This window comes from Tamandua tetradactyla, chromosome 12, assembly GCF_023851605.1.
Source record: "Tamandua tetradactyla isolate mTamTet1 chromosome 12, mTamTet1.pri, whole genome shotgun sequence".
Lineage (NCBI taxonomy): Eukaryota > Metazoa > Chordata > Mammalia > Pilosa > Myrmecophagidae > Tamandua > Tamandua tetradactyla.
In genome coordinates, this window is record NC_135338.1 from 98,183,662 (window position 1) to 98,211,586 (window position 27,925).

General features: G+C 51.9%; 3 protein-coding genes across 8 annotated transcripts in view; 2 read left to right on the forward strand and 1 right to left on the reverse strand.

Moving 5' to 3' along the window:
- SEMA4B (semaphorin 4B) overlaps nucleotides 1-13,406 on the forward strand; it is a 29,615-nt gene extending 16,209 nt beyond the window's left edge. Inside the window, exons 3-15 of the mRNA XM_077124206.1 lie at nucleotides 3,780-3,943; nucleotides 4,070-4,132; nucleotides 5,821-5,919; nucleotides 6,323-6,434; nucleotides 6,611-6,724; nucleotides 6,847-6,998; nucleotides 7,715-7,896; nucleotides 7,977-8,127; nucleotides 9,489-9,699; nucleotides 9,787-9,902; nucleotides 10,140-10,306; nucleotides 11,493-11,578; nucleotides 11,718-13,406. Of these exons, the coding sequence (XP_076980321.1) occupies nucleotides 3,780-3,943; nucleotides 4,070-4,132; nucleotides 5,821-5,919; nucleotides 6,323-6,434; nucleotides 6,611-6,724; nucleotides 6,847-6,998; nucleotides 7,715-7,896; nucleotides 7,977-8,127; nucleotides 9,489-9,699; nucleotides 9,787-9,902; nucleotides 10,140-10,306; nucleotides 11,493-11,578; nucleotides 11,718-12,460 (2,360 nt within the window). The 3' untranslated portion in view covers nucleotides 12,461-13,406. The remainder of the gene's footprint in view (nucleotides 1-3,779; nucleotides 3,944-4,069; nucleotides 4,133-5,820; nucleotides 5,920-6,322; nucleotides 6,435-6,610; nucleotides 6,725-6,846; nucleotides 6,999-7,714; nucleotides 7,897-7,976; nucleotides 8,128-9,488; nucleotides 9,700-9,786; nucleotides 9,903-10,139; nucleotides 10,307-11,492; nucleotides 11,579-11,717) is intronic.
- A 578-nt stretch (nucleotides 13,407-13,984) lies between these two features.
- On the reverse strand, nucleotides 13,985-19,652 carry CIB1 (calcium and integrin binding 1). 2 transcript variants are annotated; one of them, XM_077124208.1, is made up of 7 exons: nucleotides 19,490-19,652; nucleotides 19,363-19,397; nucleotides 18,211-18,319; nucleotides 14,938-15,088; nucleotides 14,671-14,789; nucleotides 14,500-14,588; nucleotides 13,985-14,248 (listed from the first exon to the last, which is right to left on the reverse strand). In XM_077124208.1, exons 1-7 carry the CDS (start codon nucleotides 19,538-19,540, stop codon nucleotides 14,227-14,229), a joined length of 576 nt encoding a protein of 191 aa, XP_076980323.1. In that variant the 5' UTR covers nucleotides 19,541-19,652; the 3' UTR covers nucleotides 13,985-14,226. The 2 variants fall into 2 exon arrangements, with proteins under 2 accessions (XP_076980323.1, XP_076980322.1); XM_077124207.1 differs by having other exon boundaries at nucleotides 18,211-18,322.
- Nucleotides 19,653-19,845: 193 nt separating this feature from the next.
- GDPGP1 (GDP-D-glucose phosphorylase 1) lies at nucleotides 19,846-27,042 on the forward strand. 5 transcript variants are annotated; one of them, XM_077124221.1, is made up of 3 exons: nucleotides 19,846-20,134; nucleotides 24,508-24,569; nucleotides 25,697-27,042. In XM_077124221.1, exon 3 carries the CDS (start codon nucleotides 25,706-25,708, stop codon nucleotides 26,861-26,863), a length of 1,158 nt encoding a protein of 385 aa, XP_076980336.1. In that variant the 5' UTR covers nucleotides 19,846-20,134; nucleotides 24,508-24,569; nucleotides 25,697-25,705; the 3' UTR covers nucleotides 26,864-27,042. The 5 variants fall into 5 exon arrangements, with proteins under 5 accessions (XP_076980336.1, XP_076980335.1, XP_076980337.1 ...); XM_077124220.1 differs by lacking the exon at nucleotides 19,846-20,134 and adding an exon at nucleotides 20,211-20,439 and having other exon boundaries at nucleotides 25,755-27,042; XM_077124222.1 differs by lacking the exon at nucleotides 19,846-20,134 and adding an exon at nucleotides 20,418-20,439.
- Nucleotides 27,043-27,925: the final 883 nt, after the last annotated feature.

Here is a 27,925-nt window from a genome sequence, read left to right on the forward strand (position 1 = left end):
ATTACTGTTAACTCTACCCATAGTTTGCAATAGGTCCGTTGTTTCCCATATACCTCTCTATTATTATATCCTTGCAATTGTATCGTGTATTTGTTCTAGTTCAGGAAATAATTCTTTTATATTTGCACAGTTAATCACGGACATTGCCCACCACTAGTTTACTCTGTTATACCTTCCCATGTTTTAGCCTCCAGTTTCTGGGTCTCACTTTAACGTCTTCCAGGTCATTTGGCTGTAGGCTGTAGTTTGCAGACCCTAGGGTCAGGCAAGAGATCACCTGGGCTGACCCCACCCCACCGCAGCTCCTTTTTTTTTTTTTGCTGTGGGGCTTTGTGTAAGTTGCTTAAGCACTCTGAGCTTCAATTTCCCCATCTGTCAATTGGGGATAATAATAGCACCTGCCTCTTGGGGTTGTCTGGGGGCGCAGGATGTCTCGACGTCTGCCAAGCGTTTAGCACAGCACCTGGGGAGGAGTGGGCTTGCAGTGCTCTCCAGGGCAGGGCTTCCTCCTGGAGCAGAGCCCAAGGTGGTCACGCGGCTTCTTCTGAAGGACCCTGGGGCCGTAGCATAAAGTGTGAGCAATGGAATTGAACCCCAGTGTTTGGGGGAGATTTCTGGTTCAGGTGAAGTGGGGCTTCATGCTGCAAATTTTCCTTGGGCTTCCCTCTGTGCAGAGTGCCAGTAATAAGCAGTGAAGGTTCGGGAATTTGAGGCAGAAAGCCTGGAGTCTAATGTGACTCTGAATTTACCAATTAAGAGGCTCTTTACCTCTCCAGACAACAGCTGCACCAACAGTAGGGGCCAGGAAAGAAGCTTATAAAAAGCCTGGGAGGACTATGGTGGGCTGCTAATTAAAAAGTATTAGTAGAGTCCCTTGAGGTACTGGAGAAAAATTATGGAGCTTCTAAACTTTCCCACTTGGGAAACCCCTAGTGCTCTCTCAAACATTAGGGACTTCCAAGAAAATAGGCTAAGCCCTTGGCTTTGAGGTCTGCCCTTACAAAAACTTATTTTTGTAGTTGAAAAGCTAAGACCTCCTATAATTATGCCTAAGAGTTGCTTCCAGGAATCCTCTGTCATCGCTGAAATGGGGCTTCTTTCTTTAAATCTAACTCTGCAAGGAAAATCATTACCCTCCTCCCTATGTGGGACATGAGGTTCAGGGGTGAAAGTCTCCCTGACAACGTGGGACATGACTCTCAGGGATGAGTCTAGCTCTGGCATCATGGGATTGACTATGCCTTCTGGACCAAAAGGGGGAAAAGAAACATAATAAAATAAAGTATCAGTGACTAAGAGAGTTCAAATGGAGTCCAGAGGCCATTCTGGAGGCTCCTTTTATGCAAGCTTCAGTTAGATAGTGCTAATTGCCGTGCTTTGTTAAACTGCAACCAGCACCATCCCTGTTAACCCTGAACAACCCCCAGGGCTCTATCTGAGATCCTACAGAAGCTGCACACACTAAGTTTACTTTTCAGAAACCTGAAACCTTCAGCTGGTTCCCAGGCCAGATAAGTCCTGAAACCCAGAGGGTCCAGCCTTTGCAGAACATCGGCCAGTTCCATCCCCCTACCCCATATTCTTGACACCCCTTTTCAACATGAAAAAGTTAGAATGGGCATAACCCACATACCCCTAAAGATTGGGAGAAGGTTCAAAGGAGAAGGAAGGGCTATAACAGAAAAGTTAGAATTTAATAAATGGGTCTGACTGCTGAATCATTATATTTGTTTCTTTTTAGTCTCCAGTGTCTTGGAGCAGCTAGAAGGAAAAACCTAAAACTGTGGAACTGTAACCCACAGTTTGAAATCTGTTCTCTGTTTGTTACAATGTACCTTGAAATATTGCTTTTTTGTTTATATATTTCACAATAAAGAATGTTTTCTTTAAAAAAAGAAAACTGGGCAAACTGCTATGTGTTCCTGCTTGGGGACAGTGAGGACAAGGTAACTTCATTTCGCTTTTCTCTTTGGCCACTGGGAAGCCCAGAGGTAAATGTGCGTGTAGCCCATCACTTGTAGCTGTGTGAGCGTCTCATGACCTGCTTATGTGAATCTGTCCTTCCTTTCCAGTTTAGATGTTTCCTTCAGGTGTGGCTTTGTCTCTGCTCCTGATTTCAGTGTTTTATTTCACTACTTTCTTTTCTATGTGATTCCTCATGCTTTGTGGAACCAGGCTGGGGGTATGTAAGAACACTTGACACAAAGACACATGAAGCTGTCCTCTCCACCGCTTCATTGGCATGTTGCCCTTTTTGTTCCTTCTGCTTCAGGACAGTGTCTTTGTGCCAGGTCCTAATCCACTGGTCAGTTAGGTGTGTGCTGTGACTGGTCAGCTTGGCTGCTTTCTGCTTTTCTGTTCTTATCAGCTGCTTGGAATTTTTAAAATAGTTTCTCTCCAAACCCATTCATCACTCAAAGCACAAACAGTACCCTCGTGGATAGGTGGGCATACTTCTTTCTTTTTTTTCTTATTCCTTCCAACTTATTTCTCTTACATTACACAGGTATTACCTAGATTTTGTAGAAAATCCAAACATGATAACAAAAGAAAAGGGGAAAATACCGATAGTCCGACCACAGAAAATCGTTTTTCAACATTTTGTGATACATCCTTCTGGATTTTTTTTTTATGCTTATATTTTCCCATAGAAAATAGAATCTATTTTATAACCTTTGTTTTCATTTAGTGGTAGGTAATAAATATCTTTCTTTGTTATTACACATTCTACGACAATGAAACAGTTAACATTTATATCAAAGATACTTCTGCGTAGATTTTTTTTTTCTTTTAAGTATAGAAGGACTTTTTGTGAAAAGCAACAACTGCCCCAGTATTCCCCCCTGCAGGCCTGGCTAAAAGGAGAAGCTTTTTATCATTTAGGGTTTTTGTCTTATAGTGGCTTCCAACATGTACTTAAATAAAATGTTAATGCCGCTATTCTTGGTTTACGACTTTAGACATGATTTGCTGGCTTGCCGCTGAGAACAGGGAGGCTTTATATTACTTACACCGCCCGAATGATGCGCTTCAACCTGTTTATTGTTTCATTAACCACTGGGGTGTGCCGTGGCCCCTTCACTCTTAGATGAGAGTGTTGGAGTCTACGCTTTCTTCACCCACCTGTGGCATCACTGTGTCAGCTGTACTTGAATGTTTCTGAGGGCAAGGGTGACAGCAGTTCCACTCAGCTTGCTGACCACAAGTCTCTCATGAGGGACGGTGGGTGGGTCTAGAAAGTCCAGTGCTGGCACCATGCTGCCAAGGTGTATTTGCGCTCACAGCAGGGCCCAGGAATGGCTGTGCTTACGTCTCCTTGTCTTTGGTTCTAAAGCCACTCAAAGGAGGGTATTAAATATATTTGCCTTTCTTATATTCTATCATGTACTCAAAACCCATCACTTTTTATTTTAATTTGTTTTATGTTTTGACCTTGCCTTTCTTTTACAACTTTGCTTGTTTTTTTCTGGAGCTTCTAATGCAACATCATTTTTACCAACTAAATAGTATTCTATTGAATGGCGGATTATAATTGATTTTCACCCACTCCTCTATGGTTGGGTACTTTGTTTCCAATTCTTGACGAATATGAAAGGTGCTATAATTAATGTTCTTTTACATATTTCTTTGTGCATTTGTTTCTTACCTAATGATAGAGAAGCCAGCATTCCAGGCCTCTGCCCCTGCCCCCAGCCCCGTACCATTCTAGGGACTTGCATAAGAGGTTTCCCACTTATGGGAAGGCCGGCCGCGGGTAACGCCTGTCTTCCCCTCTCCAGGCTCAGAAGAGCGGCCACTTCTCAGATTTGAAGCCGAAAACGTCTCCAACTACACTGCCCTCCTGCTGAGCCGGGATGGCAGGACCCTGTACGTGGGAGCCCGTGAGGCTCTTTTTGCACTCAACAGCAGCCTCAGCTTCCAGCCAGGCGGGCAGTATCAGCAGGTGAGCAAGGGATCCCAGGGGAGGGTCAGGAGGCCAGGCCCCCTGGGTCCCGGCAGGATGCGGACCGGGGAAAGGGGAGGCACTGGCCCTCCACCCGCACGCTCACCTTCCCCTTGGTCCCGCCAGCTCGAGTGGTGCGCGGATGCTGACAGGAAGCAGCAGTGCAGCTTCAAGGGCAAGGACCCCCAGGTGAGCCTCCTCCCGGAGGTGACCCGAGCTGAGGGGGTGGGTGGCGGTAGGCTGGGCCTGGGGGAAGGCAGGAGGCGGCCGCGGATGCCGCGGATGTGGTGGGAAAGGCGTGGGCTCCCGAGGTGGTCACCGGGTTTGAAACTCAGGGACCCTGAATGAGCCAATTCCCCGCTGGCAGCCTCGTGTCCTCGCCTGTCCTCTGGACGGAGGTGTCAGGCGCCCGGCACGTAGGACAAGCTCAGTGCACATGGGTCCTCCGCCAGCAGGCAGCGGCGGGGGCTGAAAGCATCGGTGGGATTTGCCCGGCTGCTGGGTGGGTCCGGCCCAGCCCGGGCCTCGGGGGACCCCCGACCACAGGTGGTGGCTGAGGTCTGGGGAAAGGGCACCGGACTGGGACTCGAGTCCCGCCCGCCCCTGGCCCGCCCTTCATTCCACACGCGTTTGTTAAGCCTGTACTCTGTGCCCGGGAACTTTCAGGTGTGGGACACAGAGCTGAGGGGTTGGGGGGAACCAGACGAAAACCAGTCAGCTTAAGGGATGGTCAGTTTTGCTTTGTTAAAAAAAAAAACAAAAACCCAAAAGGCGGCACCTGGGGAAAGCCGAGGAGGAGGCGGCGGGCAGGCTGGAGATGGAGCAGGGCCTTGGCCTCCCCCGAGCGAGACGTGGGGAACCACCGAGCAGGGGCGACGCGGTCTGACCCGGGCTCTGAGAGGGTCGCTGTGGCCGCAGTAGCGGAGAACAGACCCCACGGGGCAAGGACAGAGCCAGGGGGACCGGGGTGGGGGCTGGCGGGGGGTCCGGGGTGGGGGCTGGCGGGGGGGGGACCGGGGTGGGGGCTGGCGGGGGGGGACCGGGGTGGGGGCTGGCGGGGGGGGACCGGGGTGGGGGCTGGCGGGGGGGGACCGGGGTGGGGGCTGGCGGGGGGGGACCGGGGTGGGGGCTGGCGGGGGGGGGACCGGGGTGGGGGCTGGCGGGGGGGACCGGGGTGGGGGCTGGCGGGGGGGGACCGGGGTGGGGGCTGGCGGGGGGGGACCGGGGTGGGGGCTGGCGGGGAGGGACCGGGGTGGGGGCTGGCGGGGGGGACCGGGGTGGGGGCTGGCGGGGAGGGACCGGGGTGGGGGCTGGTGGGGGGGACCGGGGTGGGGGCTGGCAGGAGCAGGGCCCGGCGTGGTACCTAGAAGGGGAGCCAGGACACCCGGAGGGGAGGCCGTGACGAGCAGGCCCCGGGCTCCTGGGGGACAGATGAGGACTGAGTAGGATGGAGCTGAGGCTGCCCCGAGGTCGCAGCCCAGGCGCTGGGAAGGGGAGCCGTCGTTGGTGAAGGCAGTGGGGTCTTGGGAGGACCTGGAGAAGCTTGTTGGAGAGGCCTTCGGCCCCCTTGGAGGCGATGCCTGAAGCGGGCTGGGGGGCCTGGTGGTTCTGGAGGGGACCCTGGGGGAGGGGTATCATGACAGCCCAGTGGGTGTGACTCTGTGCCCTTCACCCCTGTGAGCAAGGAAACATTTGCACATCGGGAACCGGCTGGCTCCCAGGGAGCCTCCAGTTCCCTCGCTCGGCTCTGCGGCCCGCCGTGTTCCCGCGCCCCATTTGGGAGCTGCAGGCTGGGCGTGGGCCCAGCGGGGAGGCTCAGCCATGGCCCTGCTGCTGGGCTTGGCCTGGACACGCACCTCCTCCCTCCCTGCCCCCAGCGTGACTGTCAAAACTACATCAAGATTCTCCTGCCACTCAACAACAGCCACCTGCTCACCTGTGGCACAGCGGCCTTTAGCCCCCTTTGCACCTACATCGTGAGTGCCCCTCCCGGGCCTGGGGCTCGCGCCCTGGGGACTGCCCCTCCCTGTTCCCTGGGGTGTTCTCCAGCACTGACCTCAGGGCAGGGTCGGAGTTGGAGGGGAGGCTTCCCGGCAACGCTGGGCTCTAGGAGCTCACAGGCCATCAGCCTGGCCCAAGGTTGGCAGGGAGGGCGAGGTGGCAGGGAGGGTGGGGTCCATGAGGTCACCCGGGAGAGAGGTCCCCCCAGGCCCATGCCCCTGCCCCACTCTGGCTTCCCCGTGCAACCCCTTCTGGACACACATGCCCTCGCCGAGGGTGGTGTCTCGAGCTGTGGGTCAGAGCACCTGCCCGCCTGCCTGCAGCGTTGCCTGCCTGGGCCCCCTCCAAGCTCACCTGCGCCCCGTCTGCGCCCTGCAGAACGTGGAGAACTTCAGTCTGGTGCGGGACGAGGCGGGGAGTATCCTTCTGGAGGATGGGAAGGGCCGCTGTCCCTTTGACCCAAATTTCAAGTCTACCGCCCTGGTGGTCGGTGAGTGGCGTGGTGGCGTGGCGGGGTGGCAGGCACCTGGGCTTGGCTTTTCCCTTTTCCTGTTCCCTCCCCGCCCTTGCCCAATGAGGTGGGCAGGGTTGGGGTCAAGGCAGGTCCTGAGTGGGGAGAAGGGGCCGTGCCATGGGGCCATGGCCAAGGGAAGGTTCTCTTGGCAGACGGGGAGCTCTACACCGGCACGGTCAGCAGCTTCCAGGGGAATGACCCGGCCATCTCCCGGACCCACAGCCTTCGCCCCACCAAGACCGAGAGCTCCCTCAACTGGCTGCAAGGTGGAGCCCCTCCCCCAGTGGGTGGCACCCGGCCCACGACCCTGCACCCACGGGGCCCTGAGGGAGGGGCAGCCTCCCCAGGCCTGGCTCTGGGGTTGACCCCGCCACCACTGGCCCCACAGACCCTGCCTTTGTGGCCTCGGCCTACGTCCCTGAGAGCCTGGGCAGCTTGCATGGCGACGACGACAAGATCTACTTCTTCTTCAGTGAGACGGGCCAGGAGTTTGAGTTCTTTGAGAATACAATCGTGTCCCGCATTGCCCGCATCTGCAAGGTGAGGGGCAGGTGGCCCAAGGGGCCCCCAGGACCCTGGAGCCTCTGGGGGTGCAGGGTCAGGAAGCACAGGTGGCCTCCAGGAAGGGACAGTTTGGCCAGTGGCTCTTCTCTTTCTCTCTTTAAATACCTCTTGTTACTAATTTTTTAAAATTTCAAAACTGGTAGTGCAGGAGAACACACACTAAAGTCATTTACGGGTGAAAGGGGCAGGGTAACAGCCGGATTAAGGGCACAGAGTGGAGCCAGACTCGTGGGCTCGTGGGACCTGGGGCAAGTCCCTTCCCCCCCCTGTTTAGCAGACTCCTCCTCTGTTACGTGGGAAGGACACCCACCTCGGGGTTGTCATATGGACTGAATTAGCTCATCCCCGTGAGGCGCTCAGAGGTGTGGCCAGCAGTGTAATCCCATCACCTGCGTAACCCTGTTAACGTTTTAGAATATTCCTTGTTGATCTCTTTCTATATATATATATATTTCTGCTATCTGAAATAATAGGATAGCATTTATATTATTTTTAAAATACTTGCGAGCCTGAATTGCACCCACCCGGGCTCTTGAGCTCCCTCCTTCCCTCAGCCGTGCCGGGGAGGGGGCTGCGCGGAGCCGAAGTGGCTGCTGAGAGGCTGCCATCGCCTCCAGTGTCCCCCGTTCCGCAAGTCCTCTCCCCCTGCGGGGAGCCCACAGTGCCCACGCCCAGCGCCTCTCCCTCCCCAGGGCGACGAGGGCGGCGAGCGCATCCTGCAGCAGCGCTGGACGTCCTTCCTGAAGGCCCAGCTGCTGTGCTCACGGCCGGACGACGGCTTCCCCTTCAACGTGCTGCAGGACGTCTTCACGCTGAGCCCCAGCGCCCAGGGCTGGCCTGACACGCGCTTCTACGGGGTCTTCACGTCCCAGTGGTAGGCCCGGGACCCGGGAGGTGATGTCTGGGGGGGCACGGGGGCACGGGCACCCTGTTAACCACACCCCCCGCCTGCAGGCAGAGGGGGGCCACCGAGGGCTCAGCCATCTGCGTCTTCACCATGGAGGACGTGCAGAGGGCCTTCAGCGGCCTGTACAAGGAGGTGAACCGGGAGACGCGGCAGTGGTACACCGTCACCTACCCGGTGCCTGCTCCCCGGCCGGGGGCGGTAGGTCCTGCAGGGCGCCTGGGGCGGGCCGGAGGGCCTCGGGGGCAGAGCACGTACTTGCTCCCATCTGTTCTCTTTTTTTTTTTTTACCATTTTTTATTGTGAAATAGAGCATATATACAGAAAAGCCATAAATCTCAAGTTACATTGTAGCAAGTAGTTATAGAACAGATTTCAGAATTTGGTAGGGGTTACAGTTTATTTCACAATTTTAGGTTTTCTAGCTACTCCAAGACATTGGAGATTAAAAGAAATATAATGATTCAGCAGTCATGCTCATTTGTTAAATCGTAACTCCTCTGAATGCTCCTTCTCTTTGAATCCTTCCCCCAACCTTTTGGAGGTTTTTGGGCTCTGCCCATTCTAACTTCCTCATGTTGAAAAGGGGTGGCGACATACGGGGTGGGGGCATGGATCCAGTCGATGCTGTTGGAGAGGCTGGCCCCTCTGGGTTTCAGATCTTACCTGGCCTAGGAACCATCTGAAGGTTTTAAGGTCCTGAAAAGTAAACTTAGTGCATGGAACTCTTGTGGGATCTCAGATAGAGCCCTGGCAAATCTGTTTTTTTATCTGTAAAATGGGGACTTAGGCCCAGGCCTCTTGCCTTCCTGGGCTAGAGGCAGCCCCAAGTGCTGAGATGCCTTCCGACCCGCACGGCATTTACACACGCGATGGCAGTGCCCGGCCACTCCCCCCACCAACACGGGGTGGGGGGCGCTCCTTGAGAACTGAGGCCGTGTCTTATTATGGAACGAGTGGCTGGCGCAGTCCCGCCCCGTGGGCTCCCTGAGACAAGGCTGAGCACCGGGGGTATAGCGGGGAGGTGGGCCCAGGGAGCAGGGTGTGGGGTGGGGGAGCGCCAAGAAAGGTGTGTCAGCACCTGCTCGCCTCTGGGAGCCCCGGAGCTCAGCCCCGTGGGGACTTGCCGTGAACACACGGCAGGATTGCCTCACCAGGTGTTCTCACCAGCTCCTGGGCCAGTTGGCTGAGGGCCGCTCAGGTTATCACAGAGAGAGCCCAGAAGCGCCCGGAGGGCACGGGAACCGGGCGGTGTGGGCAGCCACAGGGGCTGCTACGCTAGGGAGCTTTGGTCAGCCTGGTGAGAGAATGCCGCAGGGACAGAAGGCGAGCTTGTGGACCTCCAGGCCTGGGGTGGGGTGAGCGTGGAGGAGGCACAGCGAGGGAGCCCTGCCAGCCGGAGCCCGGGGCTTCCCCACATCCCTCGGGCCTCGGGGCCAGCTCGCTGCGGGGCTAGGAGAGGAGGCCATGGCCCTGCTGTCTATCAGGGAGGCAGGACCCGTGCCCCAGCCTGCCTGCTGCCCTCTGTGGTGCCCGCCTCTCACCGCCACCTTCTCCTTCAGTGCATCACCGACAGCGCCCGGGAGAAGAGGATCAACTCGTCCCTGCAGCTCCCAGACCGCGTGCTGCATTTCCTCAAGGACCACTTCCTGATGGATGGGCAGGTCCGCAGCCGCCTGCTGCTGGTGCAGCCGCATGCCCGCTACCAGCGCGTGGCCGTGCACCGCGTGCCTGGCCTGCACCGCTCCTACGACGTCCTTTTCCTGGGCACTGGTGCGTGCCTGCGGCAGGGCGGGCTTGGGGACAGCAGGGAGCTGGCTGGAGGGCCGTGGGCGGCAGGCTGAGTCTGTCCGTGTCCAGGTGATGGCCGGCTGCACAAGGCCGTGGGCGTGGGTGCCACGGTGCACATCATTGAGGAACTCCAGATCTTCCTACCAGGACAGCCCGTGCAGAACCTGCTTCTGGACGCCAGGGGGGTGAGTGGGTTTGGGTGGGGGCCAGGCGACACACCGGGAGGGTGCCCCTCGGTTACTACCAGGCTGTCCCACCCTGCGTTTCCTGGCTGGCCCCAGCAAGATGGAAGACACGGGCTCCGGGCCTTGCACCTGACACGGGCTATCAGAAAGTGGGGTGCTGGGGGTGGGAGAGGTGCCCCCCCCCGGGCTGCTGGCTCTGGTAAGCATGGGACTTAGACGCTGGGTCTGGCTCTGCAGGGCCTGCTGTATGCAGCCTCCTACTCGGGCATCATCCAGGTGCCTGTGGCCAACTGCAGCTTGTACCGGAGCTGTGGGGACTGCCTCCTCGCCCGGGACCCCTACTGCGCCTGGAGCGGCTCCAGCTGCACCCACGTCAGCCTCTACCAGCCTGAGCTGGCCACCAGGTGAGAGCTCCCCAGGGCCCCTCCCCGCCCACCCATCCCCCTGCATGTGGCCTCAGATGTCTTCCCTGACCCTCGCCAGGGTCCTTCCAGACCTCCATTCCATGCCCCGCCTTGGCATAGTTCATGAGCTCTTCCTCTTACTCTCCAAAGGGTAGTAGCTCATGCCGAGGGCGGCACAACATCACCACCAGTGAAACTTCCCATTTGCCTTACCCATCTGTAAAATGGGGACATGGAAAGGGAAAGTATGAAATGCCACGGGTTCTGAAAAGCCTTGCAGGAGAATATGCACCAATATGTGACTGTGTCTAAGTAACAAAAAAAAATAAGGGCTTCAGAATAGTGCATGACTGAGACCATTAGATATTGTTTTCACAATAACCTATTTGGACTATAAAATGGTTATGTAGAAAACTGAGAAAATATATAAGAAAATAAAAATCAGTCCTAATGCTACTGCCTAGAGAAAAATCACTGTGAGATTCTGATATACGTCCTCCCAGATTTTTCTCCTTCTGTGTAAAATGTATAAAAACACATGTATTTTAAATAAAAATGGGATCTTTGGAGTGTTCTTGCTTCACATAAGGATATATCTAGTACCAGTTGTGTGTTTCAGAAAACCCTGTGGGGGTTGCACAGTGGTTCGGTGGGGGATGCTCACCTGCCATGCAGGAGACCTGGGCTCGATTCCCGGCCCATGCACCTCCCCTCCAAAAAAAACAAAAAAAAAATGTGTGAGTATACATACGCACACATCTTAAGGGATACGACACAGATTGATTATCATGGTCATTGCAAAGTGTCTTTTTATCCTTTATGTTTAGTTGAGTTTTCCAACATTTCTGTATGTATCCAGAATTACTTTTCTTCTGTAGCATTTTTTTATTAAACAGATCAATGCACATGCATTGCTAAAGAGAGAGACAGAAATGAACATAGAGATCTTTCAAGCCTTCCAGGCTTTTTCTAAGAACAGATACTGCTTTTGTAGTTAAGAGAAATATTATAGTGACTTTATTTGAAATCAGCAATGCAGAGCTACTAGAGAGTTAAACCCTGCAGGGTGGGCGATCAGCCCGGGAAGCCCCTTGCAGGGTTGTATGAGTGCCCACCCCATATGAGGCCGAGGGACTGGGCACTGTGGGGGCTTCTTGCCTTATTCCAGTCTTTCTCTGGCCCTTAGGCCGTGGGTCCAGGACATCGAGGGAACCAGTGCCAAGGACCTGTGCAACACTTCCTCGGCTAGGCCCCGGTCTTTTGTACCAACAGGTAAGATGCCCGTGAAGGGGTGGAGCAGAGGCCTGGGGGCAGGCCCTCCGGGCCCTCCCTCCCAGCCTCATCCCTCCACTGACAGCAGGGCCCAGGGTGGGCACCAGCCGCCTTCATCCCAGTCTGCATCTGTCAGTAGGGGAGAAGCTGTGTGAGCAGGTCCACTTCCAGCCCAACACTGTGAACACCTTGGCCTGCCCGCTCCTCTCCAACCTCGCAAGCCGGCTCTGGCTGCACGACGGAGCCCCCGTCAACACCTCGGCTACCTGCCGCGTGCTGCCCACGGGGGACCTGCTGCTGGTTGGCAGCCAGCGGAGGCTGGGGTTGTTCCAGTGCTGGTCCCTGGAGGACGGCATCCGGCAGCTGGTGGCCAGCTACTGCGCTGAGGTGGTAGAGGACGAGATAGTAGACAGAGCAGACCGGGGCGGTAGCGTACCTGTCATCATCAACACATCGCGTGTGAGCGCGCCTGCTGGTGGCAAGTCCAGCCGGAGTGCCAGCAAGTCCTACTGGAATGAGTTCGTGGTCATGTGCGTGCTTTTCGGGCTCACCGTGGTGCTTCTGACATTCTTTTTCCTCTACCGGCACCGGAATGGCATGAAAGTCTTCCTGAAGCAGGGGGAGCGTGCCAGCGTGCACCCCAGGACCCGTCCTGTGGCCCTGCAGCCCGAGACCCGGCCGCTCAATGGCGTTGGCCCCCCTAGCATCCCCCTCGACCACCGAGGCTACCAGGCCCTGTCCGATAACTCCCCAGGGCCCCGGATCTTCACTGAGTCAGAGAAGAGGCCGCTCAGCATCCAGGACAGCTATGTGGAGGTCTCCCCCGTGTGTCCCCGGCCCCGGGTCCGCCTGGGCTCTGAGATTCGGGACTCTGTGGTATGAGAGCAGATCCCCAGAGGAGGCCACCCTGACCACAGGGCAGTGGGTGCTCAGTGGGGCCACTGGACCTGTGCTTCTTGTCAGATGCAGCCCTGATGCTGGGAGCAACAGAGCCACCTGGACTGCTGCTCGCCAGCCAAGAGGAGGCCCTGACAATCCCCACGGCCACAGCCCTGGGATCCTGCCTGAACAAGGGGCCCACCTTCCAGGGCCCAGTGGGGCTGCCAAGTGGGCAGGATAGCGCTCCCTAGGTAAACTGAGCCCTTTGCTTCAAAACACAACTGAGAATGTGAAACAAGAGTGACGGTGAGAGGCAGCAAAGAATGCCCCTTGGGCAGCCGCCCCAGGACATGGGCCTCCCAGCCACTCATGGGCACACTGGGGACTTTCCTTAAGTGGTTCTTGGAGACAGAGTTGGAAATCCTTCACCTCTGCCTTATCCTACTGCCACAGGCCACCCTTCTCATGCAGAGCCAGGGCCGGCTCGGGTCTCTCAGGTGTTCTGGGGCCCTGCCTTGCCAGCTGATGGTGCCATCGTTGCCATCATTACTGCAGCTCAGGGGGTAGAGGGCACGGCTGGCACTGCGGCCCCCCCAGGCCTGGGCTTGGACCCGCCCCTGATCATTCCAGCCTGTATCAGGCTGTGCCCCCCCCCCACCAGAAGGGGGTTCACAGTGCCATGCTCTCCCCAGCCCTCTACCCCCTCGCTCCCGGAGTCCAAGGCAGGGCATGTGGCTGCTTCCTCCAGCCCACTACAGCCTCCCCATGTCCACCCAACCCCATCTTCAGTGCCCTTTCCTCTCCCCAGACCCTCTTCACCCTCACCCCTTGGCACCACCTCCACCCTAAGAGATACTGACACTGCCCAGCACAGGAGCCCTGAATTTACATGGATTTTATATTGTTTTTTTTTTAATAAGATGCACTTTACTTTTTTTTTTTTTTTTTTTTTTAATAAAATCAGAAGAATTGGAATCTAATCATGGCTCTTCCTCTTAAAGGACCACTGCATCTTGACTGGTCCGTGGGTCTGGCTCTAAATCCTGGGGTTCCAGCCTCTTTCCTGGGGGTCATGAGCCACAGACTGACTGGCTTGGCCATCTGACCTCCCGGCCTGACTCCTTAGGTGGGAATTTAATCCATTGTGGGGCGGGGGGCGGGGCTGTAGCAGGGCTGGGACCCAGGGAGTCATTCAGTGACCTCCAGCCCTTTACTCCCCATCCTTCAGTTGGGCAGGGGTGAAGGGACGGGGCTGGGTCTTTTTATCTTAAAAAAAAAAATTATTTTATCAATTATATACTAAAATAATTTTTTTCTTTTGGTATAAAGTTCTATAAACTTTAACACATGTAGAAATTCATGTAACCTCCCCCACAATCAGGATTCAGAATTCCATTCCATATGCCATCCCTTTAATCATACCCTCACGGGGGTGGGGGACTGACCCTTAGACCGTGCTCACTCCTTGTATGAGCAAAGTTTCCTAGAAGTCCCTACCTTCCTTATCCCTTATCATTTGATCTCACATTCAATCAAAACATCTCAACCTTTATTACTGATTAGTAGAAACAAACAGAGTAAGGCCAATGGCAGTGAGAAGGGGACAGCCCTGCCACAGAGGGCCCTCTTGTTCCAGGGGCGAGACCGCAGTGCCAGCTCCAGGCTGGGCCAGCTGGGCCGGCCCTGACGACACAGGCATGACCTTGGCCACAGCTCAGCAGTGGAAAGGTTCTTGGACAGGGTGCTGGGACCATATGCAGTGGCTCCTGTCACAGGACAATCTTAAAAGAGCTGAATGAGAAAACAGTAGATTGGGTTTTCTGCTGGAAAAGATGGGTAGGAACTAAACCCAAGCTTACCCACCTCTCCCTGAGACCCTGCCGTGGACAGGTTCGTCCCATGACTTAACGCTGCGCTAAGACATGCAGAGGGAGCAGAGGGCTTTTGTGGGCCCTGAGCCCACCTCCCGAATAACACCCTAGGCCTGCTGCAGCAGATGGCGACCTGTGGGTAGACGGGAGGTTGGGGGGCCACTGCCATACCTGGCAAAGTCTGGTGAGCGGGAGATGACGTGCTGGAACTCGGAGAGGTTGATGGTCCCGTCCCGATCAATGTCGGACTCTTCCAGGATCTGCTTGGAAGCGTGAGAGCTTCAGGCCAGAGCCCCTGCCCTTCCCACCTGCCCCTCTGCCTGGCCTCGACCGGCTGCTCACGTTATCGATGAGCTGCTTCATCTCTGAGGCGCTGAGCTGTGTGTCCTCCCCCTCCCCCGTCAGGCAGTTCACAAGCCGGCTCAGGTCCTCCCTGTTCAAGGTTCCGTCCTCATCAAAGTCTGGAGAGCAGGCACAGGAAGCCAAACAGGACACGGTCGGGAGGCGCGCCGAAGCTCTTCAAGTGGCCCCTATTTTCCAAGCCATACCCCCCACACAAAAGCTTTGTGGGAAGGGGTGGCATCCCCCCAAGCTCCTACTGGTCCTTACCGAAGATGCGGAAGGCATAGTGGGACTTGATGTCTGGGGTTGCCGTGTCGCTGAACACGCTGAGGAGGTCCAGGAAGTCCTCGAAGCTCAGACTGTCTCTGTTTGGGGACGTGGAGAAGACCTTGCAGATTCGCTCCTTGAAGGGGTTGGCCTAGGGGAGAAAGCCTTCCGTGAACGCCATAACCCAGGAGGCAGCCTGGGCACACACTCAAACCCGACCGACCGGGGACTCAGAGAAGCCGGTCATAGTCCCCACCACAGGGAGCCTGTGCTTGTGAGGGAATGACCAGTGCTTTGCGGCCAGCATGGAGAGCTGTGCGGGCAAGCTGGGGAAGAGACAGGGACTGCTTCCTGAGTGTGTTTAACCCAAAGGCAGGTCATGTACAACTCTTAATAGAGGCAGGGAAGGAGGAGGAAGGCATCCTAAGCGCAGGATGCAACATGGGCTGCTTTTTTTTTTTCATCCACAGATTGGTTTTATTATTATTCATAAAAATCTCTATCAACCTACAAAGAAGTATAATTTTTCTCTTACATACTATTCACTTTTTAAATAATAATAATTTTTAAGAAACGGTATGTTTGGATTTAAGTATGTTATGTGTGAAGTCATGGTGTGTGTAAGACCCTCCTCTCGGAGAAGGAGAAGTGATGGTCACCAATGTTAAATGCTGAGGATGAGAAAGGACGCTCTGCGGTTGGCACAGGGACAGCACCTGAAATCACTAGGAGAACAGATTCAGAGATTGGCAGGCAGAGAAGTAAGGTACCAGGGAGTCTGGAGTTGGAAATGGCTGGTGAAATTTTGGCAGTGGATATAGCTGAAAATTTTCATAGTGAAAAAAAAAAGAGATAAACATGCAACGTTAGGACCAGTGATTAAACTTGGTTGGGCCACTTATAGAAATTATTTAATTACCTTGAGCCTTACTTTTCTTGTTCTGGTTATCTACCACAAACCACCCCCAAATTTAAAGGCTTAAAACAACAGCAATAATTTATTTTACTTTCAGATCTGCAATTTGGGAAGGGCTCTATATTAGTTTTCTAGTGCTGCTATAATAATTGCTATAAACTTAGTGGCTTAAAGTAACACAAATCTTCCAATTTTGGAGGTTGTAAGTCCAGCACAGATCTTACTGATACTCAACAGATGCAGGGTTCTCTTCCCAAGGTGCATTATAGCCAATCTATGACCCTAAGGTTTCAAAGAGAGAAAGAATTTATTGCTCTCAAAGCAGGAGATCAGATGGCCTTTCAGCCCCAAATGCTAAGGAATTCAGCCCCTGAGTCTAAGGAATTCAGGATCTTTATGGATTCAAAGATGGGGTTTGGAGTTGTTACCATTACAGTAGGTATACACAAGGCTGAGACTTGACTAGACCAGTGATTACAACGGTAACTACGCATAGGGATGAGACCAGGTGAATTTCAGTAATTTTAGGTATTCACTTCTGCCTAAGCTACAAAATAGAAAGAAAAACATCTGTGTAATGATTCATACAAAACGATTCAAGCAAATAACCAACTGTTAATTCTTAATTTCTCTGTTACATCACAGGTTGGAATCAAGGGGTCTACAGGTCTGGGTTCCTTTCTGTAAACTCTAAGGGACAATCTGTTTCTTTGCCTTTTCCAGTTTTTAGGAGACCCCTGCATTCCTTCTTCCTTCTTCCATCTTCAAAGCCAACAATAGTAGGTTGAGTGCTTCTCCCAACAAATCACTCTGACCTCATCTTTTGCTTCACTCTTCCACATTTAAGGACCCTTGTGATTACAATGGGGCCATCTGGATAATCCACATAATCTTCCTATTTTTTAAAAAAAATTATTATTTTATTTTTTTAAATACGAAAAAACACATAACAAATGCAAACATTCCTATTTTGATCATTCCGTTCTACATATATAATCAGTAATTCACAATATCATCACTTAGTTGCATATTCATCATCATGATCATTTCCTGGAACATTTGTATCTATTCAGAAAAAGAAATAAAATGAAAACAGAAAAAAAAATTTAATCATACCATACCCCTTACCCTTCCCTTTCATTGACCACTAGCATTTCAAACTAAATTTATTTTAGCATTTGTTCCCCCTATTATTTATTTTTATTCCATATGTTCCACTTGTCTGTTGACAAGGTAGATAAAAGGAGCATCAGACACAAGGTTTTCACAATCACACAGTCACACTGTGAAAGCTGTATCATTATTCAATCATCATCAAGAAACATGGCTACTAGAACACAGCTCTACATTTTCAGGCAGTTCCCTCCAGCCTCTTCATTACATCTTGGATAACAAGGTGATATCTACTTAATGCGTAAGAATAACCTCCAGGATAAGGAATCTCTCAGCCATTGACATTTCGTCTCATTTCACTCTTCCCCCTTTTGGTCATCAATCCCTGATGCTGAGTCTCAGCTCATTCTAGGGTTTTTCTCAATCCCTTCTCAGCTCATTCTAAGATATCTGGCCCACGTTGCCAGGAATGTCCACATCCCTGGGAGTCATGTCCCACATAGACAGGGGGAGGGTAGTGAGTTTGCTTGTTGTGTTGGCTGGAGAGAAAGGCCACATCTGAGCAACAAAAGAGGTTCTCTTGGGGGTGACTCTTAGGCCTAATTTTTAAGTAGACTTGACCTATCCTTTGTGGGGTTAAGTTTCATATGAACAACCCCCAAGACTGAGGACTCAGCCTATAGCTTTGGTTGTCCACACTGCTTGTGAGAATTTCAAGAATTCAACTTGGGGAAGTTGAATTTTCCCCCGTGCTCACCATTCCCCAAAGGGGACTTTGCAAATACTTTTCCACTCATTGATCAAGTCACTCTGGGTTTCATCGGGGCATCAGTCATGGGCTGTTTTTTTAAAAAAAACATTTAATTCAATACCTACTGTGTTTGCGTCACTGGACCAGGCCCTTTGCCTAGTAATTTTCACAGCAGCCCTATGGAGTGGCAATCAGTTCTGCATAGCGTTTCTCAAACTTTAATAAGGTAACTTGTCTCCACTTAAAGGACAAAACTTCTTTGAACCTTTCAGAATATGTCCTAAAATCCGAGGGTGAAAAACACTATTCTAAAGACTTCTACCAGGTGATGTGGTAAAGTCCTTGCCCTAGGAAATTTGGGCTAAACAGAGAAAGAAATGTTGGGCTAAACAGAATGGGGGGCAGTGATCTGGAAGAAAGTGGTAGGAAAGAGGGAGTTTAGCAGACGGGCTGGTGTGTGTGTATGTGTGTGTGGAGGGGAAGGAGGCTGCACCTTGAGCTCTGGAAGACTGAGGATCTCCTGGAAGGGCACTTGGGCCTGCAGTGATGCCTCCACGCTCCGATGCCCTGGGGGAAGCAGCTCACAAAAGCGTCTGTGGGCTCTGCTGGAGAGAAGGGAGGTTGTTAGCTCTTTCAGACAGTTGCAGCCTTTCTGTGTGTATCAGGTTCCTACTCCTTGCCTTGGTTCCGACTGTAAACCAGGTAGAGTTAAGTGACATACAGAGAACTTCTGAGAGTCATCAAGCCATGGTAAGCCAAAGGGACACACATGACGAGGCGGTTCAGGCACCATGCTGGGCAGGTCTTGTACAAGCTGGTGCCCATCTTTGACATGGGTATTTCCTGAGGGCCTTCTGTGGGCCAGGCACGATGCTGGGCACGGGCTCTAGAGATTCCTGTGGGATGGGGAGGGTGGGGAAGGAGCCAGAAAGTGGCTCTAGGACCTCTGGCGCCTGACCTCCTTCTTTCCTGCACCTATCCTGAACCAGCTCCTCCTCAGCCCCATCTCCTTCCCACTGGGATCAGCTTTGCCAAGGGAACCCCAGGCATCTCATCACTCACGTGCCCTGGCCCCCATTAAAGCCAGCACAAAGCTAGAAAACAGGGCTCCAGACTGAAGTCGAATCCTCAGTGTAGTCTCAGGCAAGTTAGAAAACTTCTCTGAGCCTGTGTCCCTGTCTGCACCTCCCCTGGGAGGACTAAAGTAGGTAATGTAAGCGTTAACGGTTACTATGTAACTCGGGCAAAGCTGGGGCAGGCGCGGAAGAGCCACGGCCTCCTGAGGCTTCTCCGGTTTTGTTAGCGGGCACAGTCGGCCGCGAGACGCCAGGGACCCGGAGCGCGGGGGTCGGGTGCACTCCGCAGCGGGGCGCAGGGTCAAAGGGCGCGCACCCTCCCCGGAGGCGGCGCGGCGGCCCCGCGGTGCACGACCCAGGCCCCGGCCGGACCGGGAGGCGAGCCCGGGGCAAGGCGTTGCTCGGGGCGGGAGCCGGGGGCCCGAGACTCGGGGCCCGGGGCCCTGGGCTCCCGCTCCGGCCGCGCTGCCGCCTTCGGGCCGGCCGCTGCCCCCTCCCTCGGGGCCTCCTTTCGCCCGTCCATAAAGCTGCGCCCCCGAGCCGGAAGCGGGGGTCAGGGCCGCACTTACAGGAGGATCTCCTGCTTGGTCAGGAACGTCAAGTCCTGGAAAGCAAGGCCACAGAGGGGTCAGCGGCCGCCCGAGCCCGGCCCGGAGGGGGGCGGCGCGCGACTCCCGGGGCCCGCGTCCCGCGCACCTGGTACTCGGCCAGCAGGTCCTTGGACAGGCGACTGCCCGAGCCCCCCATGGCCGCGCGCGCAGCTCCGCCGACTCGGCCCGGGGCGCCGGCAACTCTCTCACTTCCGCCCTCCAGCCGCGTCCCCGCGCCGTCCCCGCGGCAACCGCTACCCCCCTCAGGCGTCCGGGCGCTCCGGGCCGGTAGCTTGGCAGCCCCGGGGCTCCAGGCTTTTCCGGGCGAGCCGGAGGCGGGACCCGGGCGGGGCCGGACGCTCTGGGGCGGGGCCCAGGCCTCAGGCCCCGCCTCCTGGTGGGCGGGACGCGCCGCGTGCGTGCGTGCGTGCGTGCGTGCGGGCTGCGCAGGCGGGCGTTGCGTCGGCTCGCGGGCTGGAAGCTGCGGCCAAGGGAGGTGCGGGGAGGCGCCTCCTGCTCTCAGCCGGCTCCTGCCAAGGGCATCCGGGGCGTCCCTGGAGACTCATGAAGTGGCCGGAGCCGGCTGCCCGGCGAGCGCCATCCAGGCATTGTCCCCGGTGCTCGCTGCACGTTTTGCAGCCCCATGCCAGGCTTCCTGGAGCAGCCCTGGCCTTGCGGCCGTTTCCCGAGGGCCCGCTGAATGCCAAGGCCCGGGCACAGTTACCTCCATTTCTTACAACTGCTCTGCGAGGTAGGCTCCTACTTCACACATGAGGAAATGCGGAGGTCCAGAGGCCTTCGGAGACGTGTCCAGTCTCCGGCATCTAGAAAGTGGTGACAGGGCGCCTTCCACGGCTCTCCAGGTTCCAGGGGATGCGCCTTCTGAGCGTAGCCCACCCCGGGCCGAGCCGCCCGGCCGTCGGCACCGAGGCTGACCTGTTTGCAGTGATACCCCCTCAGTCCCGAGGGTTGGCACATAGTAGGCGCTCGATAAATACTTAGTGCATGAATAAATGAATGAATGAATGAACAGACGAACCTACACCGATCCCAAGGGTGAGGATTCTAAGGTGCTGGGAGGAGGAGGAAGTGGAGGTGGACTTTTTTGTCTCATTCATTGTCGTCCATGATCCTTGTAAAACCGAAACCTGAACATGTCCATCTCAGTTTAAAACCATTAAATGGTTAAAACCCTCAAATCCTGGCCCTCCGTAACCTGAATTCTGCCTCTTTCTGCCCTCTCCACTAGGCTGTGTTACAGGCACAGTGGGTTCTCCCTCTTCCTGGCTTTTATCTGCTGACTCCGATCTTTGCACATTCAGTTCTCCTTTGCCTGGAAAGTTTTCTTCCCAGACCCTTTTCCCCTCTCCTTAACTCTTAGCCATTCGTATTCATCCTTCAGTTTAAGCATTTTATTTCTCCTCCGGTTCCCTAGACTAGATTAGGAATCTAATTGATAGTTGCAGAGAGTACCCTGTCCCTGTCCTTGTCCTTGATGCCATGTATCATGTTTGCAAATTATATTCGATTAGGTGATAATCAGATTAATGTCTATTTCCCTACTAAACTGCAAACAAGGGCCTATGAGAACCATCATTCCCAGGACCTGATATGTGGCAGTTGTTTAGTAAATGTTTGCCAAGTGACTGAGGTGTTCCCAGAACTAGTAATAACGCAGATATCTGAGAATGACTCTAGAAGACTCACTATGTCAACACATAATGAGTCCCACAGTTGTAGAGGTGGGAGGTTGCAAATCTTTGGGAACATCAAAACCAATTAAGGTGAAAGGGGCATTGTTACAGGAAGATACAATCTGATTATTTGTTTCTGACAGAAGGCTCTTTCTTTAGAAAAGGGATAGTCTTCATATGGTAAAAGGGGAAGCAAAGAGCAAAACTTTGTCATTGTGACTGAGGAGTGTGAGTGGTGACCAGCCATGGGAAAGAGCTAGACTCATGGTGGGTCTCTGTCCCTTTCTGGTGAAGATGTGTGATGTGGCTTTATGGCGTGGTGGCAGGCGATGATCTGGAGCATCCTCGCTTGGCTCGAATCCTTCACTGAACAGATGTCTGTTTATAACTTTTTGCTTCTTGGTAGATTTTTGTACAGAGGAGAGAATGTATGAACCAACTAGAATGTTCGTGCCATGTGGCATGTTTTTCATTGTAAATTATTAAATAGATATTCTGGATCCCTCGGCAGTCCCTGGTGAATCTGAGTAGCATGTTATTCCTTCCTGCGCCTGATCAACTCCTGATACGGTGATAAATCTGAGTTACTGTTATACTTTGAGAAACTGATTTGTTGTAAATGTTTTGTCATGTTTCTTGGTTAAACTTTTCAAAGGTTTATTGGTTATATTTTTGTTAGAGTACCAACTCTTGGGCTTGGGCTTGTGAAAGAATTCCACTTTTTTCCTTGTTTTCTAAGACTTTTTTTCTTCCTGCTTGTAATACTATTCTTTCTTCTTGTTTTCCTTGGAACATTAGACATATTGGTTATATGTTTTCTGAGGTGTCGTGTATCTGAGACCTGGAGGAGCCAGCCATGTGACAGAAACTGGGGAAAGGGTATTTTAGGTGGAAAGACAGAAAGCACCAAGGCCCCGGGCAGGAATCAGCTTAGTAAGAGTGCGGAGTAGAGTGGGCAAGAGGGAGGGGAGTGTTTTAGTTTCCTTGGCTGCCAATACCATGTAGTGGGGTGGCTTAAACAATGCGAATTTATTAGCTTACAATTTTGAGGCTAAAAGAAAGTCCAAATCAAAGCATCAACACTGTGAAGCTTTCTCCCTGAAGGTTGTGGTGTTCTGGCCCAGCTGCCCGTGAGCCTGGGCTCTTCTGTCACAGGCCAAGGCACATGGTGGCATCTCCTGGCCTCTCCCTTCTGTTCGGTTCCATCGATGCAGCATCTTGCTTCCTGTGTTTTTTCCTCTGTGTCTGAATTTCATTCTACTTATAAAGGACTCCAGTAATAGGATTGAAACCCATCCTGGTTGAAGTGGGCCACACATTAACTTAAGTAGCCTCATCAAAAGATCTTACCTGCAATGGGTTCATACCCATGGGAAAGTATTAAATTTAATAACATGTTTTTCTGGAATACATACAGCTTCAGCCAGCACAAGTGGTATGAGATGAGGTGAGAGAGGGAATGCCCTGAGACCCCAAACAGTATGGTGAAGATTTGGACTTTATTCGAACGCCTCCAGGTCCCAAACTATTGAATGGCAGAGCCATCCAAACGACAACTTGTGAACCTCTAAAACCTGATCTGTTTCCGTTCTCCTAGCCTGATGAAATCCACCTCACAGGCTAGTTAGGAGAGTTACCTGAGTGGATTTGGAAAACACCCAGCCCCTCCCTGGTACAAGTAGACACGCCACCAGTGTTCCCTTTCTCCTGGTTTTCCTATGAAGGTTCATTCCCATTATGTGGTCACAACTGATTTATCACTATTTTTTAAATGCCCCCTTTTTATTACTAGGTAATACTTTTTGCTTCCTGGTTGACTTCAATATTTATATGACTATACCCACTTTCTATTTATGCTTGTTTAGTTGGTGTATCTTTGCTCATGTTTTTAGCCTCTCTGTGTCATCTTGGTCCTGAGTCCTTGGTCATAGGTCAGCTCATCTAACCCCCGGCTGGAAATGTTATGTCTCACCTCAGTGCCCATCTCAAAGAGCCCTACCCTGCCCTGTTATTTGAAGTAGGATACCCTGATCCCCATCTCTTATACTTGATTGTATAAATTGTTCCCTCTAGAGTGCTTATCATAGTGGGTAGTTAATTTATGTATTCTTGTTTATTGTCTGACTTCACCACAAGATTTAGGTTCCATGAGGATAGTGATCTTGCCCATCTTATCTGCTAGTGTATCCTCAGTTATAACATTTGTCAAATTTGCCATGTCATTCTATCTATCTATATGTCTGTCTGTCTATCTTTCAATCCATTTTCTGAACACTTGAGTGTAGGTACACATCATGCTTCTTGAACACTTAATACTGCCATGAAGACTTCCTAAGAACAAAGATATTCACTTATGTGTCTACTTTACGTGCAGTCATCTTGTTAAAGATATTTAACATTGATATGAAGCTTACAGTCTGTATTTCAATTTTTTCATACGCTCCAGTAATGTCCTTTTGGGTGTTTTCTCCTCCCTTGTTAGATCCCATCCAGGATCATGTATTGCATTTAATTGCCATTGTCTCTTTAGTTCTTTTCGTGTGTGTGGTATACAGTATAAACTTTCCCATCTCAGCCACTCTCAAGAATACCGTTCAGTGAGATCAGTCACATACACAATGTTGCAGTACCCTCCCCACCTTCCATTGCTAAAACCTTCCTGTCTCTTTAAACAAAAACCTTAAACCCATTATACATTAACTCTTCATTCCTCCTGCTCCCTGCCCGGGCAACCTGTACTCTTAATTTCTGTCTCTGTGATCTTGCATAATCTCTGAATTTGTCTTGGAATGTGCTTGGACATGTGCACGTGGTCCTAGGAATTCCCCCCTTTTCAGGGATTCAAATGTCCCCTCTTCCCTAGGAGACAGTTTTATCAGGGTCCCATACACTGCACTGTGGGTCCTACTGTCAACAATCTCTTGCCTCAGGAAACATGACTTGACTGCTCTCCTGCAACCTTCTGTGGCAGAGTTCTGTGAGCTGCTGTCTATACACAAGGCAGATTCTGAGACAAGGAGCCTACAAGACTGTCCCAGTTCAGTCTCTCAGGCTGCCACCAGTCAGATTGTGCCAGACATGCAATTAGTCTGTTCCTTCTGGAACCAGGACCAGAAAACTTGCACTGAGAGACCAGGCCAGCTCCACTGTGAGCCAGTGAGGGCTGGGGAGGGCCAGTCAGGGCACCACAAGATGCAACCACTTTTGCGTATCCTTTTATATAATTTGGCACTCACTCCATTTCTGCAAACCTTTAATTGTTTTCTGGAGCTTTAAGAAAGATATTTCTTCCAGTTCTTGTGGGTTGTTTTAAGCGTCTATAGGAGGAGAAGCCTTGAGCTTTTCACTCTGCCATCTTGATTGGGTGGGTCATTTTGACTTTTGTTATGTCATTTCCCTATGCTTTTATGTTTCCTTTCCGATTTATTAGTGAAGTTTCTGGACCAGCAAAGCAGAGGGAACCCAAACTTGGACTGAAGCAGCTCCACTCAGGTAATGCCTCCTTCTGAATCCCATGTAGGCCACAGCAGTTTCTCTTCCCAGCACTTCTGGGTCTGCTCCAGGAGGCCAGTAAGGGATGAGTACAGGCACGCATTTCCTCCTTGAAGGATGGGCCCTGGGCATTCAGGCACATATTGGCCATCCTCAGTCCAAATGGTTCTATACACAGTTGTTTGGAATCACTACAAAGCACAAGAAAATCTGTTTCCACAAAAGAGCATTCTTATATACTGAATCACCGAAACTGTTTTCTGGAAGGCAAAGTGTATATCAAAAGCCTTAGTCTTAAGCCTACTCTGACCCAGAAGTCTAAAGAAAAAATAGAATGCTTACAAAGATGGATTTACAGGATGTTCATTGCAACATCGTATATAATAGTATGAAATTGGCAGCAATTGAAGATTGGTTAAAAAATCAAGATCTCTCCATATATGAAAATGAAACTAAATGTAAATCATGATTTTCCCCTAGGTGTTGGAAGAAGGATTATATTTTATCTTTATTTTTTCTTCCATTAGAATTTTTCTTTAGTCAATATATATGTAATTTTTATCAAGAAAATAGACAATATGTTTTTAAGCCAGTAAAAATGTATGCTCAACATGACTGTGATTTTGAAAACCTTGTGTCTGATGCTTTTATCTACCTTATGGACAGATGAGTAAAACATATGGATTAAAAACAAACTAATGGGGGAACATGTTAAAATAAATTTAGTAGATTGAAATGCTAGTCATCAATGAAAGGGAGGGAGGGGTAAGGGGTATGGTATGTATGAATTTTTTTCTGTTTTCTTTTTATTTCTTTTTCTGAATTGATGCAAATGTTCTAAGAAATGATCATGATGATGAATGTACACTATGTGATAAAAAAAGAATGTTTATATTGTATGTTGATTGGTTTTATTAATAAAATTTAAAAATACATAAAACACACAAAATGTATGCTTATATGTAGGTGAAGGAATTATGACGAATTTTTGTATTTTCTAAATATTTTACTGAAGACATATATTACTTTTGTAGTCAGAACAAAAAATAAAGGTTATTTGGAAAAAAAAAAAACCTTCTAGAAATGGGATAGCTTCATGTATGTTTCACCTCTTACGATCATTTCAGGTCAGCTCCATGGCCATTCCACACGATACAAATGAAACTTCCTATTTGCTACCTCCAGACAGCAAGGTGTGGGAAGGACGAGGCATTCCCGACTTCATCTATGGGCAAGAGGAACTCATGGCAGGAGGGACTCAGTGGCCAAGGAGTGCGTCGGGCACCCTGGAATCTTTCCCCCTCTCGCGCTTCGACGCTGCCCTCTGCTCTGCCTGGAAGCAGCGGATGGAGCTGGGACTGCTCCGTTACCGCCTCAGGGACCTGCAGACCCGGACCCTCCCTGGTGCTGTGGGCTTTGTAGCTCAGCTCAATGTGGAGCGAGGGGTGCAGAGGAGGTGCCCCCAGAATATCAGCAGTGTGCGGCAGGCATTTGACCCTGAGCAGTTTAACTTCAATAAGATCCGGCCAGGAGAAGTCCTCTTCCGTTTGCACCGGGAACCTAATCTCCCTGGTGCTCTCCAGCAAGAGGACGTCCTTGTGATAATCAATGTCAGCCCCCTGGAGTGGGGCCATGTGCTGCTAGTGCCCGAGCCCACCTACGGGCTCCCTCAGCGCCTGCTACCAGGTGTGCTGCGGGCAGGAGTTGAGGCTGTGCTGCTGAGCTCACATCCAGGCTTCCGTGTTGGCTTCAACAGCCTGGGTGGCTTGGCCTCAGTGAACCACCTCCATCTGCATGGCTACTACCTGGCCCACCGACTGCCCGTGGAGAGGGTGCCAAGCAAGCCCCTGGACCCTCGGGGCCTTCTGCATCTGCTCCAGGCCCTCCCAGCTCCTGGCTTCCTCTTTTATGCCAGCGGGCCAGGGCCTGACTTGGAATCCTTGATAACAAGGGTGTGTCAGGCCACTGACTATCTGATAGACCATGAGATTGCACATAACTTGTTTGTGACGCGGGGAGCCCCACCTGGGAAGACATCTCCTTCCTCACCCCTCACAGGGGTCCGAGTCATCCTCTGGGCCCGGAAGTCAAGCTTTGGGATAAAGGAAGGTGAGGCTTTCAATGTTGCCCTCTGTGAACTGGCCGGACACCTGCCTGTGAAAACATCCCATGACTTTAGCAGCCTGACGGAGGCCACTGCACTGACCCTCATTCAGGCCTGTCTGCTGCCTCCAGCCCAGGCAGAAGAGGTACAGGCAGCCCTGGTGGCTCTGGTGACTCAGGAGAAGCAGTAAACCTTGTGGCAGGATTAGTTTTCCAACTCACCTAAGACCTTTTCCAGACGCTGTCCATAATGATCATTTGGGCATTTTCATTACTACCTCCTCATTTGTCTCAGCCTAAAGGGAGGAATAAAGAACTGATAAATGCTTTGTTCAAAGGAGATGTACATTGGAATAAATCTAATGAAGGAGCCCTCATGATGTATTTATAGCTTTTCACCTTTCTTCTTGGATTTACCTCTAGGATGTCAAACCTGTTGTTAAGAAAGGAGTGTATCTTAGTTTCCCAGGACTGCCCTAACAAACTACCACAAACTGGGTAACTTCAAACAACAGAAACTTATTGTCTCATAGTTCTGGAGGCTAGAAGTCTGAAATCAAGGAGTCAGCAGGGCCATGCTCCCTCCAAAACCTGTAGGTGAGAGTCCTTCCTGGCCTCTTTCAGCTTCTGGTGTTTGCTGGCCATTCTTGGCATTCCTTGCCTTGGAGATGCATTTCTCTAATCTCTGCCTCGGTCTTCACATGGCCTTCCCTGATCTGCCCTCTTCTTATGAGGACACCAGGCACATTGGGTTACAGCCTCACCTAATCCAGTATGACCTCATCTTAAATTGAATATACCTATAAAGACCCTAATTCCAAATGAGGCCACCATTCTCAGGTACCAGGTGTTAGAACTTCAACATATTCTTTTGGGTGACACATTCAACTCATAACAGTGTATGTAAGAGTTAAACACTCCTGATTTAAAAGAATATGGGCTGAACAGACTTTTCAATTAGAATCAAGTCGAAGAAAAGTGCTAGTTTATTATATGCCACCAGCATACATGTCCCACTTGCCCTGCCTTCACCTCTCTGGTTGATCTCCCTTTGCACGCCACTGACTTTTTTTTTTTGCATGGGCAGGCACAGGAAGTCGAACCCGGGTCTCCGGCATGGCAGGCGAGAATTCTGCCACTGAGCCACCATGGCTCACCCCCATCACTGACTTTTATTTCTTTGTCGCTCCCTCAAATTCTGCCCTGGTTTGTTCCAGATGTCCTAGTTAAGTCACATTTTTCACCTCCCTGGC

Bases quoted from the DNA above. Each gene is read 5' to 3' on its own strand.
- GDPGP1 (XM_077124219.1), top strand. From the start codon at position 23,036: ATGTTATGTCTCACCTCAGTGCCCATCTCAAAGAGCCCTACCCTGCCC. The intron at 23,095-24,507 runs GTAGGATACCCT...CCGATTTATTAG, and splicing joins ACCCTGCCCTGTTATTTGAA to TGAAGTTTCTGGACCAGCAA. The intron at 24,570-25,754 runs GTAATGCCTCCT...TGCTACCTCCAG, and splicing joins ACTGAAGCAGCTCCACTCAG to ACAGCAAGGTGTGGGAAGGA.
- CIB1 (XM_077124207.1), bottom strand. From the start codon at position 19,540: ATGGGGGGCTCGGGCAGTCGCCTGTCCAAGGACCTGCTGGCCGAGTAC. The intron at 19,398-19,489 runs GTGCGCGGGACG...CTTGCTTTCCAG, and splicing joins ACCTGCTGGCCGAGTACCAG to GACTTGACGTTCCTGACCAA. The intron at 18,323-19,362 runs GTAAGTGCGGCC...CCTTCTCTCCAG, and splicing joins ACCAAGCAGGAGATCCTCCT to CAGAGCCCACAGACGCTTTT.